Genomic DNA, 17729 nt, shown 5'->3' on the forward strand with positions numbered 1-17729 from the left:
TGTCCCCAATGACTTGCCTTAGGAACTGCAAGGATAGAGAAAAGACTGCTTTGGACTGAGTCATTATTAGGCATCAATGACCAACCAGGACACTCTCAAACCAAAAAGTCTCTTTATTGATCAGTACCATACATGACTCAAATGGCAAAAAAAAAAAAAAAAAAAAAAAAAAGGCATTACAGTTGGTTGGGGTGGGACATCCACCCTCCTATCTTCCCCTCAGCTCCTGACAATACCCTTCCAAAAGTGGTAGCTAGAGTGGAGGAAATGGAATGTGTGGGATCCCAGAATCCAGGGGGAAGAGTGGGGAGCAAGGTGGTGTTAACAATTCCTGGGACTGGCCACAGGAAAAGGGAGGGAGCAGAGCCACAGAGCTGGGCCTAAGTCCATAGGACCCCTGGCCTTAGACCTTCATGTGTCCAACTGTGAAGTGCAGCTGAGAACCTAGCTGCCTCTTCTTTCCTTCTATGAGGAAGGAGAGGGAGGGGATACTGGGAGATGATGACCCTCTACTTCAGCTGAGTGGACAGAGGCCTATTTCTCCCAGGTGGGCTTAAGAGCTGAAACATCTTCAGTGGCTCCTTCCCCTCTGGGGAAGGCAGGGTAGAACTAAATGTGCATTTTGAGGGGCTGGGGGAAGAGGGTTCTGGAGGAGAATAGATGAACCCCTCTCCCATCCCATGTCTGCCCAACCAAGACAAAACAAACACAGTGACAAACAAGGCTGCTCCCTTCCCTCCACACTCCCTACAGTAGGAAACCTCGCTCTCCAGCCACCCAAGACAGCTGCTTTAGTGGAGGACTTGTAAAGAATATACACACCATGGGATGGGGTGAGGCTGGGACAGAGGGCAGTCACAAGCACTAGGAGGGCAGGCCAAAAACCAGAGGATGGGCAGACAGAGACAACAGCAGGAAACTGTCACAAAGATGTGGCCATTTATGCCCCCCCTACCCCATGGCATGCCTTTCTCAACTCTAGTCACCCCAGAGGAAAGGGGAAGAGATGGCAAAGTGTCTCCTTGGTCTGAAGCTCTCAAACTGTATAAAATGGTATGCATATCCCCTTGCCCCCACTCTCACCTCCACCCCCAATCTGCCAGGAGTAGGGAGGTAGCTGGACTTTTAATAGAGGGAAGAGGGGGAACGTGAGTGATGTTTTTAAACTTACATTTTTAATAATATTATTTTTTTAAAAACTTGGGAGCTGGGATTAAGTGGCAGAAGGGAGGAGCCCAGAACTTTACCCCCCTGCTACCAATCACCTAGGGAGAGAGGCATTTGACCAAGCCCCATATCTTTAAGTCCCTAAGGGCTGTGGGTACAGATAACCCCAGGCTTGAAAGGGGTAAAGTCAGGAGGATGGGGAACCCAGAATCTGGGGTGAGGATGGAAGCAAATGCCCTGGGGGTGGTCAGGACATGTCTCAGAACCCAGGGTCCACGTAGGCATCCACTTGAGTACCCCCTTCCCCCAAAAGGCTCTGCAGGGGCCAGGCCCAGCCCAGGACCACTGGGGGGCAAATCTTGGCACCTGCCCCCAACGAGTCCAGTTCCTCCCTGAAGTGGGTGGATGGAGGCTGCCCATTTTAGATGCTCAGTCTCTTCATTCTGTCTTCTGCTCCCTGGGGCTGCAAGGGGCGGGGCAGGCACAGAGCACTGGGTAGCCATGGCAGGGCCTTTACTGGGAGGCCTGTGATGTGGGATTCTCCGATTTGCTTTCTTGGCTGGATGGAGGCTTGCTGTTCCAGGGGCTGTTGGCGCCCAGTGCAGGGGAGTTGTTAAAGCTGTCCTCGTCGTCAATGCCGTTGGCCGCGTCAAACTGGGTGTTCTCCAGCCGGGTGATGAGCCTCTCGTCCTCGTCCCCGAACTCCCCGCCCATCAGGGTGGGCTCCCCCACCACCATCACATCCTGAGAGTGGCGGAGGTCCCCAAACATAATCGGGGCAGGGGCTCGCCCGGCCCAGGGCAGCAGACACCCCCAGAGTCCCAAAACCCACCCGGGAAACTCAATAGCACCAACCCCCTCCTCATACTCAAATTAAAAACCCCCTTCCTCTGACACTTGCAGCTCCTGAAATCCTTCCCACTGAAGGATGTCAGAGCACCATAATCTTTAGCCTCTATCAGTCTACTCCACCAGCTCCCTAGTCCATCTCCCACCAAATTTTAGGGTGCTCCTAAAATTCTGCCTGCAGTAAGAGAAGGAGCTGATCAAAAATAAAAGGGAGGATATGTACATGTACATGTGTATGTATTCTAGATCCACAAACATTCAAGTCTGCGTGTCCCTCTGTCAGTGTAAGCGTGTATGTCTGATGGTCTGTGTGCCCCAAGCTGTCTGTCCTGAACGTCCGTATGTTCTCTTGACTATCTCCATCTCATGCCCCAACTTCCTATGCTTAGTCTGTGTGATCACACTATGCATGTGCCTGACAAGGACTCTCTCATCAGTGAAAGGAGTCAGTACATCCTGGCAAGTACATGGGGAAAACTGCTTCTATACCTGCTAATAAACTCAGGTTTGGACAGGGGTCAAGGGTGAGCAGTAGGGCAGCCCAGAAGAGAGAAGAAAGCCGAGATGCTTACAGGTACCTGGCTGGAGAGGGCGAAGGTGCTGGCTGGGCTCTTCTTCTTGCTGTTGCTATTGTTGGTGTTGCCACCCCCAGAGCTCATGGTGCTGCCCCCTGACATCTTCCGTTTCCTCCGTTTGCTGGGCTGCTGCCGGGCTGGCTCCGCTGTGCCAAAGAAAAAGAGACTCAGGTGGGAGAGGGCCCTGGGCAACCTGTTCTCCATTTTGGCTCCTAAGAAGCATAAGACTACCCTGATCCCAAGCTTGAAGAACCAGGAACAAGGAAGGGGAAGGGGAATTTCATAAGGAGATAAAGATCCAGTCATGGGGAGTGGTGTGGGATCCCGTTAAGAGCAGGTGCAAGGCACTCACCGGGGGGTGCTACCATGCGCTGCCACTTCTGGAAAAGGCAGGTCTTGAGGCAGTCACGGGGGCTGAGGCTATAGGTCTTGTGGCGGGACATGAGCTCCTGCATGGGCTCAAGTATCACACAGAGCTGAGGGCAGACCAGGAGGTGGCTTGTTATGGGAGAGACACAGAGCCGAGACCAAATGGGATGGGGCAGAAACTGGTAATCAGAGACTCACTCGGAGGTAGTTGAGAGTGGAATTGGACAGCCCACACCGAGTGATGTTTTTAGAGAGCTGATCTAACATCTGGGGGTCCTGGGCCTAGAGAGGGAGAAAAGAGAAGAACACTGACATCTGGATTGCCTCTGCTCACCTGCCTTATAATCTGAGCACTGTAACACTCCTGAGAGATTAATGTGAAACCCACTTTTCAGATGAAGAAATCCTAAACCTCTGTTCGAGGTCACAGTCAGGAAATAGCAGACCTTGTTCCCCCCTACCCACTGCCTGCCTTCACCCTTGCATACTCAGTCCTGCCCACAACTCACATGCATGGCAAGGATGCTGCGGGGGATGAGCTCTCGATGCTGCCGGATGCTGAAGTGCCATGTCTTTATTCGCATCATGTCGTCAAACATGAACTCCAGGTACAAGCGGCCCTCCACACACACCTGGGGACAGGCTTGTCACAACCCTGCCCCCTCCCCACACATTCCTCAAAGTGTGCCTATTAGAGTTCTCCCTTTTGCTCACAGCTCTCCCATTGCATACACTTTTGCCACTTGCACATAAACATATGGGTAACTGTCACAGCACTCCCCAACTTCATATATCTGTCACATCCCTGGCCTTTACACACACACACAAAGAAAAGCTCAATAGATCCTTGTCCTCTCTTAATGTAGCCAGTGATAAACCCATCTGCTATAACAGTGGTTCTCAACTTTCCTAATGCCCTTTAATACAGTTCCTGTGTATCACAACCCACAGGTTGAGAACTGCTGTGCTATAAGCTCTATGAGGACAGGCTCTTATTTACTCATGTACCCCTGGGGTCCAGAAAATTGTCACATACAAAATCAATGAACATTTGCTGAATGTTGCAGCATGTGGGCCCTCCCTTCTTATTTTGCCACTTCCCATTATCCCTCCCTTGGGAATAGCTGTGAGGGCATGCTGGGAGAGAGGAGGGGAGTCAAACACAGGTGCCTCAGTATTCTACCACCAGCTGGGTTGCTGACCTGGGTGAACATGGGCTTGCCATGCTGGGTCACCATGCTGCCCTGGTCACAGTCAAGGGACACAAAGTTGCTGTGGAATGCCTCCTTGGGGTGCTTAAGCACATAGTACAGCTCCGTAGCACCCCCCTCAAAGATGCTTCGGAAGTAGCGTGGGATCAGGGTCCGGCCAATGGCTGTAGAGATGGGACAAACTCTTCAGGATAGAGGGACCACTAAAGAGGCCAGGCAGATGCCTCCCTGCCAAGAGATATCCCTCAGCACTTCCAGGAGTGCCAAGGAGAACAACACAGGAAGTACATACTGTCATGGTAGGATGCCCCAGAAGCCACTCACTATATCTCTTTGGTCCATCCTCCAGGCAGAAAGTGATGGTCAGCATGGCATCATCCTCAAAGAACTCAGTTGTGAAAGCATCCCACCACAGATTGTCACACTCCTAAGAAATACAGGGAGGTGTGTGTTTATGTATCACAAGATATCCCATAGGGATGCCCAGGTAGCCCTCTGGCTCCCAGCTCCTTTTCCCTTGGCCATACCTCTGTCCAGTTCTGAAGTCGTTTGTTAAGCTCAAATATTCTATAGTCAGTTTGGTTGCCATATGGTGTATGTCTCCTGGGGGAAGTGAAGGAAAGAAGTCAGTAGAAGCAGAATATCCCTCTTCCCCCAAATCCTGCCTTCACCCAACAGAAAGCACCTTTCTCCCTACTGAACTCCACTTACCCAATCCCCGGCTCCAGGTATGTAGGCGGGTACATGGGAGTTGGGCTGTGTAAGAGAAGAGGCCATGAGAATGGGGGTGGAAGACAGGAATCATTTGGGGAGGGTTTCACCCCCTTCCCTTTGCAGGTAGGATCCCACCTGGAGAAGAATTAGGATGTGGGCAAGAGACTCACCCCACATCCCGATCCAGCATGGTGCCGGGATGGAAGGGGGGGAAGGCGTTGCCGTTTGGGGGCTCCTTCGGCGAGTACAGCTTGAATGACTTTGAGGAACAACCTAGAAGAGAAAGAATTTCCCTGAGCCACTCTTGGAAGCTCTCCTGGAAGCCTACTAGCTAGACTGTGTAGATAGGAATGGGTTTTATGGAGCAACCTGGCCTGACTGCAACAAGAGAGCGGTGGACTAGGGGAGGGGACCACTCCTGGGAGCACCTATCTCTCCTTCTACATCTGGCCCCAATCTCATTTTTTTTTCTTTTGTTTTTTTTGCAGTCTTTGGCTGGGGCTGGGTTTGAACCCGCCACCTCCGGCATATGGGGCCGGTGCCCTACTCCTTTGAGCCACAGGCGCCGCCCTCCCAATCTCATTTTATTAAGAACCCAGGAGTAGGCAGGGTACAATGGCTCATGCCTATAATCTTAGCATTCTTGGAGGCTAAGTCAGGTTGGATTGCTTGATCTCAGGAGCTAAAGACCACCTTAAAAAGAGCGAGACCCGGGGCGGCGCCTGTGGCTCAGTCGGTAAGGCGCCGGCCCCATATGCCGAGGGTGACGGGTTCAAACCCAGCCCCAGCCAAACTGCAACCAAAAAATAGCCGGGCGTTGTGGCGGACGCCTGTAGTCCCAGCTACTCGGGAGGCTGAGGCAAGAGAATCGCTTCAGCCCAGGAGTTGGAGGTTGCTGTGAGCTGTATGAGGCCACGGCACTCTACCAAGGGCCATAAAGTGAGACTCTGTCTCTACAAAAAAAAAAAAAAAAGAACGAGACCCTGTCTCTACTAAATATAGAAAAATTAGCTGGGCATTTTGGCAGCAGCCTATAGTCCCAGCTACTTGGGAGGCTAAGGCAAGTGGATTATGTGAGTCCAAGAGCCTGAAGTTGCTATAAGCTATGATGCCACTGAACTCTGTCAAAAAAAAAAAAAAAAACTAGAAGTATTCAGCCCTAATCCCAGCCAATACCCAAGTCCCCTACTTCTTCCTTTTTTCCTTTTTTTTTTATTTGGAGACAGCGTCTTACTTTTTGTCACCCTCAGTAGAGTGTGTGGCGTCATAGCTCACAGCAACCTCAAACTCTTGGGCTCAAGCAAGTCTCTTGCCTCAGCCTCCCAAAGTAGCCAGGACTACAGGCACTGCCACAATACCTGGCTATTTTTAGAGACAAGGTCTTGCTCTGGCTCAAGGCTGGTCTCCAACCTGTGAGCTCAGGCAATCTACCCACCTCAGCCTCCCAAGTGCTGTCATTACAGGCATGAGCCACGGCACTCGGCCCCAAGTCCCTACTTCTTTTCTTTTTTTTTTTTTAATATATATATTTTTTAGAGACAGAGTCTTACTTTGTCACCCTCAGTACGAGTGCCATGGCATCACACAGCTCACGGCAACTTCCAACTCCTGGGCTTAGGCAATTCTCCTGGCTCAGCCTCCCGAGTAGCTGGGACTACAGGCGCCCACCACAACGCCCGGCTATTTTTTGTTGCAGTTTGGCCGGGGCTGGGCATGAACCCGCCACCCTCGGTATATGAGGCCGGCACCCTACTCACTGAGCCACAGGTGCCTCCCCAGGTCCCTACTTCTTAACTTGGCTGAGCCCTGGATGATAGAAGAGAAACTGAAGCTGGAAAGAAATGTCAATATCATAGAATAAATATTCAAACATTAGGATCTAATTTTTATAAACCCCCCTTTTATCTAGTTTCATTCCATTATCACAATAACCTGTGAGGTAGCAGGGTTGACCATAACATTCCCATTTTACAGATGAGATAACTGAGGGTTCAAAAGCACTTGCCAAGATCATACAGCTAGTAACTGGCAGACCTAGCCCTTGAGCTCAAATCTCCTAATTCCCATATCCTACACTATTTCTACCATCTGACCCCTTTATTGCCCTCTAGAGACAAAGGTAGGGAAGGAGAAAGGGGGATTTTGTGAACTCTCTGCCCCTCCTCCACCTCCAGGGTCTCAGGAGAGCAGGGGATAGAAAGATAAGGGGGGGTGCCTGTTGGGTACAACCCACCAGATAACCAGTTGGACCTTCTGCCTCCCCACCAACGGCCACTCCCTTATCAGCCCAGCCCCCACACCCACCATGGGTAGAGTATTGTCTCTAAACCAGAAACCCAAAGCCTCAACCCTTTTTCTCTTCTGAGACTTACAGTGGGGGAGGGAAATAGATGTGCCTCCTCTGGATTCCATTCTACTTACAAATAGAAAATAGAAGATCTGGCAAGGAGCCTATATTGTAGGGGGCTTAGTCTAGGAAGCAAGTGGTAACTAGTCAGGGGTCTCTGACTAGTTGTATATGCCGTGTGCATGGGTCCCCTCTTCTATCTCATCTAGCAGCATATGGTTCCTGGCATACCATTTTCTGACCGGAAGAAGTGTTAAATTTGTAGCTGGGTATAAACCAAGTACCCCTGCCACTCTGTGTTTTCCTTCCCCACAAGATAGGAGGGGAAACTGAGGCACGACTCCAAAGGTTCTGATACCAAATATTCTTCCACAGGTTCCCAGAACCTTATTGCATTTGGAAGAGTAACTATACTGCTACACCTGAGCCCCCTCCCCAATTTAGATACAAAATCTATTTTGTTCCTTTGGGAAAAGAGACAAAAGAAGACCCTGTGCCAAAATGTGTCATTTAATTCTCTCCCCAGGGCCCCCTCCTCACAATGTAGGCAAAAGGAGGGTCCCAGAGGGGCTCAGACTGCACAGTCCCTGAAGGTACCAAGAGTCAGAGCCAGTGTGTGTCTGCACACACGTGTGCCTCAGCCTGTCTGGCAGGCTTCCACCCTCAGCTCGCCCCAACATGCCTATCAAGGGCTGGAACCCAGCAGCCGCAGGCAGAATCAAGGTGCCAGCAACAGGCCCTCACTCCACATCCACATGCTCCAAGAACAGCACACACAGCTTTCCCATGCCAGTCTGGACTAAGCCTGTGTCTCAGGAAAGAGTCCCCACCCAGTTCCCAAGTGTCTCCACTTGGGAGATAGGGAGACTAAGGCCACCAGGAAAGCCCAAGCTCACACAGCCCACCAGGGGCCAGGTCTGGGTAATGAATCCCACAGTCTACATTCTCAGACCTGGCCCTCATCCCTACCTAGATAGTCCTTTCCCCAAAAGCATAACTACTCATGCCCCCCTTAATTTCATAGCCACTTGAGGAAGAAATGTCAGCTGAAGAATATGAAAAAATGCAGGATACCTGGGTCATCTTCAATTCTAAAAAAAGCCTCAGAACCTATTCTCTCTCTAAAGAACAGACAGACATTGCCTAAGGCTGGGTAATAGTTTCGAAGTGCTAAAGCCCAGAGTTCTGGGGCCTCTGTTTATACTTCCAGTGAATGGACACAAACTCAGCATCTCTCCAGACCCACAGCAACTCCCAGTAGCCCAGCACAAAAAGGGGAGGGACATCACCCAGACCATCTGTCCCTGTGGCCGCCTGTCCCCAGCAGCAGGGATAGAGGGAGCAAGGTGGGGGTGGAGGGGATATGTCATCTAGCCCTGGAGTCAGACATAGCCACCCTCTAGCAATCTGGGAGCCTTTAGGGAGGGAGAAGAGCCCAGAACTAGTAAAGTTTTCTCTGGATGGGAAGCTGCCTCCTGAGGTTGATGGGGGGTACCTCCAGTTGGGTTTCCCAGGGAAACCAGCCTGACCTGAGGGCAGGGCCCCTCTCTTTGGGACCTGACCGTAGGTCAGCAGGCCTAAGAGCCCTGGCCTGGCCTCTACAAGCTGGGGTACTTCTCCCGAGTCAGCACACCAGACCTGGTACAGACTGAGGGCCTTCCGCCCACCCCCAACAGGCTTGCAGGGTGCCCAGACTTACCTGGGAGAACTGGGGGGCCAGGAGAGGTGCGGGGAGCGGCTGGAAGCCCAGAGGGGCCCTGGCAGGGGTAAGAGCTGAGGGGAGTCCAACTTCAGCTGCTCATGTCCCGAGTGGGACAGGCAGGCCTGGCTGGGAGCTCCACTCCGCCGGCCGCACAAAGACTCGCACGCACGATCTCGGCCCACTCCACGGTGGCCACAGCACCGGGGGAAAGTTACAATGGCCACAGGGCTGGAGGCCGGGGGCCAGGGGGTCGGCCCGGGTGGCGGGGGGCCGCGGGGAGTCCGGAGCCTTCTTTGTTTGCAAGGTTTCCCTCAACAATGGCTGCTCCGCTCTTTCCTCTCTCCTCCTCCTCCTCCTCGGCTCTCCTCGCCGCCGCCTCTAGCTGCCTCTGCCTCCGAGCAGCCCGCCCGCCACCCCAAGCCACCGGGTCCCTCTGCTGGGGGCACCAGGAGAGGCAGGGCCCGGCACTCACACTCACTCACACTCGCACACTCAGACACACACGCAGCGCTGCCGGCTCCCTTCCTTTCCTCCCTTTCTCTCCCTGCCTCCCTCCCTCCCAGCTCGCCCTCTCCGAGCCTCTCTCAGAATGAGGCCCCAGGGCGGGCGGAGGGTGGAGCTGCCCCCACCGGCCCTGCCCCCTCCAAGCGAGGCTAGGGGAAGAGCGAGAGAGGGAGGGAGAGAGGCAGGCTGGGACAGAGGGACTGCTGAGAAAAACAAAAGAGAGACAGAGACTGGGAGAGACAGGGAACGGATTGGCCCGGGAGAGACCTGGATGGAAGGAAGGCTTGTGGGCGCCAGGAACGAAATGCAGGCTCCCCCTCCAAGCCCCAGGGGTGGTGCTCAGGAGTGAGCAGAGGACCCAAAGCCACAGACAGGGATGCAGGAGAGTCCGTTCCTCTCAGCAGCCTCCCCAGTATCTTCAAACCACCTTCCATAACTCCCCGCAAATCTCTCTTACTCTCTCCCTGGATGTGTCCAGTTGAAAGCTGGCCTGGGCTGCCACCCTGGGTTCCCCTGGTGAAATCCCAGAGCAGCTGGGGGGAGGCTCCAGGGGGTTATTTTTGACAGAGACACATTGTGACTTCAGTCTGTAAACACTAATTGGAGGGAAGGGGACCCTCCAGGCTTCCCTGCCCTCCACCAACCCAGCTAAGTTCCAAGCCCTGCCTTAGATTCTCCTTAACAAGAAGCCTCTTCTCCACCACTACTAGTGAAGATGTGTGGCTGCCAGGGAAAGAGATGCTGTTATAGCCACAGAAGGCAAACTTACCCATCTATGGGTTTCCAGAGGAGGCCTAGTCTGTTGCTGAATCCTTCCCACCACCCAGGAAAAAAAAGAGCCAGTAGACCCGTTTTCCAATATAGTGGGGGTGGGAAAGAACCCAAGGAAGAGGATATTGCTAAACCTTGGGTAGTGGTCCGGGCTCTTCTCAAGATAGGGAAAGGAAAACCCTTTCTCTGTCTCTCTCTCTCTTACACACACACAGGAAGGTACCTCCTACTTCCTTCTTTGCAAATTGAGTGTTTGCTCCTCTACTTGCCACCCTCCCCCCTACACACACACTATATTTACACACAACTCCAAGGACTGGATGTCTCATGACATACACACTGGTTAACTGTGCAATAATATTGCACCTGGCTGTGTGAACATCCTGTACATCTAAGTAACACATCTAATTTTCACAGAAATCATGTACTTGATACACACTTCAATCTGTGATCTATCTTAAACCCTTAATACTCAAACACTGTACATACACCCACACACAATGTCATACATACAGGGACCTGTAACTCTTCATGCACCCTGACCTCAACACATACCCTGAAACTGTGTTACTCCCCCTAAACCTATGACAGACTACCACATATACACCCTGATCATTTGTTACACTTAACGCATAAACTATCCTCTCTAAACCTACACACCATACCTCATCTCTAGGTGGCCATATGATCCACCCCAGTTTTCACAAACATATTAAAATCTATGACATTTAGTCAGACCCTGCAACATACAGACTACCACCATGACTTAAGACATTCCCACTGACTCCCAAATTTACAACCCAGGGATAGCCACGCTTCTCCCCCACTGACAGCTCGATTCTTACCATTTATTTTTTGCCTTTAAACTTTCCAAAGTGTATTCACAGGCAGTATCTCAAGAGATCCTTATTGCACATAAAACCAAATATCCTAACAGTGAGATCTTAATAGGAGGGCCCTGGGGCTAGAACCCTGGATGTCTAAACGTACTAGATACAAGCCCAGCCCCGAGGCACTGCAGCCATTCCTACTCCCTTCACCCTCCAGGCCTCAAATGACTGCCCACATGGGGAAGGGGGATGGGTAAATGCTCTGGCTTCAGTCCCCAGCCCAGAGCTCAGAACCCCTACCAGCCTTTCTCCTCAGACTGGGGGAATTTTAAGGGCCCTCCTGTCCCACTGTGGGGAAAAGGGAAATATCAATGCCAAGATGTATCAAGACTCTGGCATATCATCCCAAACAGACCTTCTCCTAATTCTCCTTCTCTAGCAAGTCTGCTCCTCTCCCTGCTCTGACCCAATTCCCCCAGTTGCACAGGGATAGAAGAGGTCCAGCCAAAGAGTCTGAGTAAGAAGGCCTTAAAATCAGTGGTAGGCGAAGCAGCAAAAATGACAAAGATGATGAGGGAGAATATTTCTCCTACAGGTGAGGATTCAAAGGACAGCAGCCAGCCCTAGCCCACAGGAAAAGGTACCAGCACTGCCCCCTGCCCGGGCCCCTGGGGCTCCCTGACCCAGGCCTCCAGTGTGCCTGCCCCCCTTCCTTTGTCTGTACCCGGCCTCCCGTTGGCCTGGCGCTCTGCCATCCTCCTCTCCTGGCTCCCAGCCGCCACCACTGCTGCCTCGTCCCCTCCCCCTACTCCTCCCTGCCTTAACCCTTCTGAGCCACATGCTGCCCCAGACAGGCCCTGGCCCCCTCAGCATCTTTCCCAGGATGACAGCCCTAGCAGAGGTTCTCCCTGCCCCTGGTCATTTCAGCCACAGAAGCTGTTCCCCACGCCAGGAGCACTATGGGAATTGGGCGTGTGTACATGTATATCTTGTGGTGTGTCAGCGTGTGCATGTGTGTGGGTCTGCGTGTGCTCTGGCTTCCCTCAGTCACATGTGTGGGGCATGTGCTGTCTCTGCCCGGATGGGGGAGGAGGAGGAGCCCGGAGACAGCAGAGCACAAAGGAGAGACTCAGACAGTCAGGCAGCCAGGCAGCAGGCAGGCCTGCCAGGGCGCCTTAGCCCTCACCTCAGGGCTGCTCAAGGTTGAGGGGGTGGGGACAGGTCTTTGGGTCTAGACTGCTACATGCCACTATGATGCTCTTATGTCCAAACATGTGCTTCCACCCACCCATGCAAGCCAATTCCTTCTTTCACCCTAACTCCTACCATTCCCCACCTCCAGTCTACTCTCGAGCCCCTCCCCACATGGTTCTCCTTGAAGTCTAACCTCCATTCATCCTCTGTGGCATCATCCATAAGGCTTCTTCATAATCAGGAAAAAGACTTCCCACTCTTAGCCATATTTTGCACCCTCTCCCTCAGTCAGGCCACCAGACACACAAAAGGAACATGCCTTTTGGAGCACTGACTGAAGTTGTCTGTCCCCTTACCTTCACACACACATATACACACACACACACACCCCTAGGCATGTGTCCTCTTCCTTTCCCCATGCTGTTCCCAAAGGCACGGAGAGGAAACTTTCTCTCTCCTCCCACTGGAACCAGGTACCCTGAGTCAGCTTCAGGGCCAATCGCCCATCTATCTCCAGCCTGACAACCTTCCCTCTACCTGCTGTTTGTAGGAATGAAGAATCAAAAGTTAATACTCTATCCTCTAGCTTGTTCAGAGCCTTAGTTTCTGCTCTGTTTGTGTGCAATGATAGAGGTTCAGGGCTCTAGGGTGGGCTCAGAGCATGGAAAGATCTGAACAGGGTACCCAGCATGAGACAATTACAAAGGAGAAAATACATAGAACATGCACACCAGACTGGTAGGAGGGGAGATGATGGGGCCAGGCAGGATTCCAGCTTGGCAAACTCTTCTCTTTCCTCCTTTTCTATACCCTCTGCAGCAGGAGCTAGGGTTCCCATACCCAGATATTCTAGGATCCTTGGGGTCTCTTGGCCTTGCCTCTGGGCCCCATATGCCTAAAACATCAGCCTCAGCAGACACATGAAGTGTGTGCCCAGCCCAGCTTGGCCTAGGTCACATGATTTTCAAGGAAGCTTCCGCACTGGCAGCTTCTCTTGGGGATTGGGGGTGGGAGGGTGTATGTTTGTAAAGTATGGGCCTCTTAGATAGCTGGGCATCTGGAGGGATGAAGGGTCAAAACCAGGCTAGATTCAGGGACACTGACTTACAGGAGAAAGCTGACTACAGCCTGTGACAGAAGGGCCAACTCCAGGACCCAGAGTTCTGGGGATGGAGACAGAGAGTATGTTCTAAGGCCCTCTGTAGACTACCTCTCCGGTCACATGGCTCCTCTATTTCCTCCTGGCAGTGAGGTAGAACTTCTTCTCCTCCAGGAAAAAACTCAGACCCAGGCTGTCCCTGACAAGAGCTGGTATGTGTTTGGGGGATTCAGGGATCTAAACCTGGGTCCTCAAGTTTTCACTTTGGAGTCAAGCAATTGCTCCCTCCAGCTCACCTCTCCACAAATCACTCTATTTCCTAGCTTGCCTGGGGCTGCCAAATTCCCCCTCCCACTAGGGCAGAGATGCCAGACCCAAGGGCCCAATTATCTGGCACCCCCTAGGAGTACCTTCTGTCCCTCAGGAGGGCCATCCTTCCCTGGCAACAGGCAGGAAAAGTTGGATGGGGGACAAGATGGGCCCCAACCCATACGTCCCTGCAAACAGAGTCCTCAGAAAGGGCCTGAGAGGGGGTGTCATAGGCAATAGGTCGCAGGGAGGGGGGGACCCATATCAGCCAATCACAACTCTATGATGACCTGAGGGGGGGTGTCAAAAGTCCAGAGTTACTTCTGATTGGCTAACCACCTGGAATTCTGAGAATTTCAGCCCCCCCAGCACCTCCCCAATTAGCCTCCACACTCACCTCCAAAAAAAACAAAAACAAAAACATACACTTAAGCTACCCCCAGAGCCTCCTCCCAGTGCTTTGGAGCTGCTGCGTATTTACACAGATGGGAAAAAGCCTCCCCGCGGCCGAGGCCCCGCATGCTCCTTACAGCCCCCTTCTTCCCCCTATGCCCATCTACGCCCACCAAAGTTCTTGCCAAACATGCAGTGAGGGGTCCGCGGGGAAGGTTAGGCAGGGAGGGGATAGGCGGCCACGCGCCTCACTCACCAGGACAAGCACAGCCCACTGACATCTTCACATCGCCCGCCGCTGGGGGCCCAGCCGAGTCACGGTGCCCGCCCCTCGCGGGGACAGGCCGGGCATGAGCCGCTGCCGCCGCCCGCGGCCCCCGCTGCCCTCGCAGCCGGCCCGGCCCGGCCCGGCCTCGGCCCGGTACGCGCGGCCCTGGGCTGCAGTAAGGGGCCTGTCAGGCGCTGAACAGACAGGAAGGAAGCCAGGCAGGAAGGCGAGCTGCCTCTATGTGTGCGTCCCGAGAGTGTGTGTCCGTGTGTGCGCGTGTGCGTGTGCGTGTCTGTGCGCTCCCGCCGCCCTCCCCGCCGTCGCCGCTCACCCCCCTCTCCCTCGCGCTCGCGCTCGCGCTCTCCCTCTCTCTGGCGTCGACTCTCCAGCCCCAGTTCGGCAGGGCCGGGCTTTATTAATATGCTAATTGTCCTGCTAGTGGGAGGGGAGAGCTGTGTCAAAGTGACCGGGCGAGCGCTCTACAAGGGACTACGTGCGTGCGCCGCGCGGCTGGCAGCGAGGGGCAAGAGTGTTCAGGGAACGGCATGCATGTGACGCAGCCTATAAAAAAGGAGACGGAGGCACAGACCCCAGAAAGGAAGGGCGAGGGGGGATAGGAGGCGAAGCCTCACTCTCGGTGTCGGTCCTCTGGGTGGCGCTGGGTTGGGAGCATAGCCGAGCCGAAGCGGGAGCAAGCACTGAGGAAGGCGGAGCCAGGGTGGGCGGTGAGATGTAGCTCTCTCTCCACTGGGGCCGTGCTCCAGGACTGCCGATCACCTGCTTGAGGTCTCTGCTAAGACCCCAGCCTTATTTTTAAAACCCCTTGTTAAGCGTTCCTACTCCAAGCTGTTTGGAGGAGAAAGGGGCAGAATCCTAGTTTTTGTAGCAACCCTCAACTCACCCTCTCCTTGAATTAACCGTTCCTCCTTTGCCTGTTAAACCAGCTGGGACGAGAATTAAAAGGGTTAATTAAGTGGGGTCCCCGCCCTCTCGGCCTAAGGGCCAGGGATCTGCGTTTTGCTGGGAGGAGGGGACTGCGAAATGACCACCAGGTTGGACGGGAGAGGGGCCGAGATACACAGGCCCTCCTGGAAGGCTCTGACACATCATTCAAGATACTCTCCTCCCTTCCCCCTTTTCTCCATCCAGCTTTGGCGCCTTCCTCCCCCCTTCCTCCCTCCCCTCCCCATTCCTCCTGGAAGCTATTCTCCTTTGAAGGCTTTGGAGACAGAACAGGAACCAGACTCCTCCAGTGCCCCCAACCCGTAGAGACCTTGGCCAGGGGTGGGAGGGTTGCTGGGGCGGGGGGAATGATCTGGACAGTCAATGTCAGGAACACGCCTTCCCCAGGGAGGAGCCTTCCAACCTTCAGGCATTCCTCAAGGACTCCCCAATCCAGCCGTAGGAGAGGAGGGGCTCCATCTCCATCCCTTCCCAAAAGCTCAGCCTTAGCTGCCTCATAAACAGGAAATACCTATCAGCCAGGAAGGAGAAGGAGAGAGAGGCGTGGAGCAGAGTTGGCCGCCTCCCTCTTGGGGGTCCCCAGCTGCTAGTTTCTCTTCCTTAAGCTTCAGGATGGGCTGAAGGGGTAGATGCTGGTGACCTGAACTAGTCCCCTCATTCCAGGGTATCAGGCCCAGACTGGGTAGGGGTTTCTCCCCTTTGTTACTTGGAGGGGAATTGTCAAAAAGGCTGTTTGATTCCCTCACTTTGTCTCAGAGTCTGCACAGCTGGCTTGACTGACTGGGTGAGGGTTACAGATGTGGAGGCTTAAGTGTTTTTGAAACCTCTTCTCTCCACCTTAGGTTTTGCTGCTGAAGCATGAAAGGATGGAAAGATGCTGAGTCTGGGGTTTGAAAAAAAGGGCCTGGGGCGGCACCTGGGGCCATGCCTGTGGCTCAGTGGGAAGGGCACTGGCCCCATATACTGAGGGTGGCGGGTTCAAACCCGGCCCTAGCCAGCTAAAACAGCAGTGGTAACTGCAACAAAAATAGCCCAGTGTTGTGGCAGGCACCTGTAGTCCCAGCTATGTGGGAGGCTGAGGCAAGAGAATCGCTTAAGCCCAAGAGTTTGAGGTTGCTGTGAGCTGTGATGATACAGCACTCACTCTACCGAGAGAAACATAGTGAGACACTGTCTCAAAAAAAAAAAAAAAAGAAAAAAAGGGCCTGTCAAGGAATGGGGACCTCCTTCTCCTGTGCTTTAGGAAATGCAGAGAGAGCTATACATTGTGGATTCTCCCACCCTAGCTTTCCTGTCCTCATCACCTGGGGACATGACTGAAGCCATCCACATTCACACAAATATTTCCTTGGCAGCATCGCCTGCTTGAGCTCACCTCCTCCCCTCATTCTCCCAGAGGTCAGCACTAGAGGGAGTAGAGAAAACTTAAAGCCACAGAACGCTGACTTGAAATTTTGGTTACCTAGGTTCCAATTCAAGCTTTCCCCCTCACTACCTGAATGACCTAGAGTAGTAGCTCCCTATTGTACTCTGAGCTCTACCTTTATCCTCTGTACAAACTAGATAATGTGCACCCAGTCACCTAACCTAGTGCCGGCCACATAGTCAATACTTAATAGACATTAGTTTCTTTCTTCTTCTTTTTTTTTTTTTGGAGACAGAGTTTCACTATGTCACCTTCAGTAGAGTCCTGTGGCGTTACAGGTTACAGCAACCTCAAACTCTGGGGCTTAAGCGATTCTCTTGCCTCAGCCTCCCAAATAGGTGGAACTGGGCACCTGCCACAATCTAAACAATCCAGGATGGGGCTGGATTGGCAGATGATCTGAGATGGTGTGTGTAGGGAGGACTGCCTTGACTCCTTTCTCTAATGTCCTTGAATTTGCCTTCCTCCAATCCTCTGACCACTTACCCCTAAGGCCAGTCATTCCAAATAACTAGCTTGGCCAGATTCCATGGTGATCACCAATCACCTGGGTAGATGAGGGGTATTACAATCCACCCTATAAAAGTCTTTGCCTCCTCTGAATCTGAGGTTTCTCTTAGGTTACACAAATGGATGTGAAAGGCAAAGGAGGAAGACAAAACCACATTTGTTTAGCATGCAGTAGGGCAGGCACTATGCAAGATGTTTCAAATCTGCGATTTCATTTACTTTTCACAAGGACTTCTGAAAGAAGATGCTATTACCTAGTAAACAAGCAAAAAAACTGAAGTCTGAATTCCTTTTTTTTAGAGTGGTCTTAAACTCTTGTCATACAGGTTGGAGTGCAATGGCATGATCATAGCTCACTGTAGCCTCCAACTCCTGGGCCAAAGCCATTCTACTGCTTTAGCCCCCAAGGTAGTTGAGAATATAGGTGGTTGCACCACTGCACCCAGCTAATTTTTTTGGTGGGGGGAAAGAGTCTCACTTTGTCACCCTTGGTAGAGTGCTATGACATCATAGCTCACAGCACCCTCA

General features: G+C 52.8%; 1 protein-coding gene across 4 annotated transcripts; it reads right to left on the reverse strand.

Annotated features, from left to right (window-relative positions):
* Positions 1-1164: 1164 nt before the first annotated feature.
* Positions 1165-14673, reverse strand: LDB1 (LIM domain binding 1). 4 transcript variants are annotated; one of them, XM_053583071.1, is made up of 11 exons: positions 14291-14673; positions 5056-5158; positions 4883-4927; positions 4699-4774; positions 4496-4598; positions 4163-4335; positions 3470-3592; positions 3159-3242; positions 2944-3067; positions 2595-2737; positions 1165-1911 (listed from the first exon to the last, which is right to left on the reverse strand). In XM_053583071.1, exons 1-11 carry the CDS (start codon positions 14313-14315, stop codon positions 1681-1683), a joined length of 1230 nt encoding a protein of 409 aa, XP_053439046.1. In that variant the 5' UTR covers positions 14316-14673; the 3' UTR covers positions 1165-1680. The 4 variants fall into 4 exon arrangements, with proteins under 4 accessions (XP_053439046.1, XP_053439045.1, XP_053439047.1 ...); XM_053583070.1 differs by having other exon boundaries at positions 2589-2737; XM_053583072.1 differs by lacking the exon at positions 14291-14673 and adding an exon at positions 10208-10411 and having other exon boundaries at positions 2589-2737.
* Positions 14674-17729: the final 3056 nt, after the last annotated feature.

This window comes from Nycticebus coucang, chromosome 3, assembly GCF_027406575.1.
Source record: "Nycticebus coucang isolate mNycCou1 chromosome 3, mNycCou1.pri, whole genome shotgun sequence".
Lineage (NCBI taxonomy): Eukaryota > Metazoa > Chordata > Mammalia > Primates > Lorisidae > Nycticebus > Nycticebus coucang.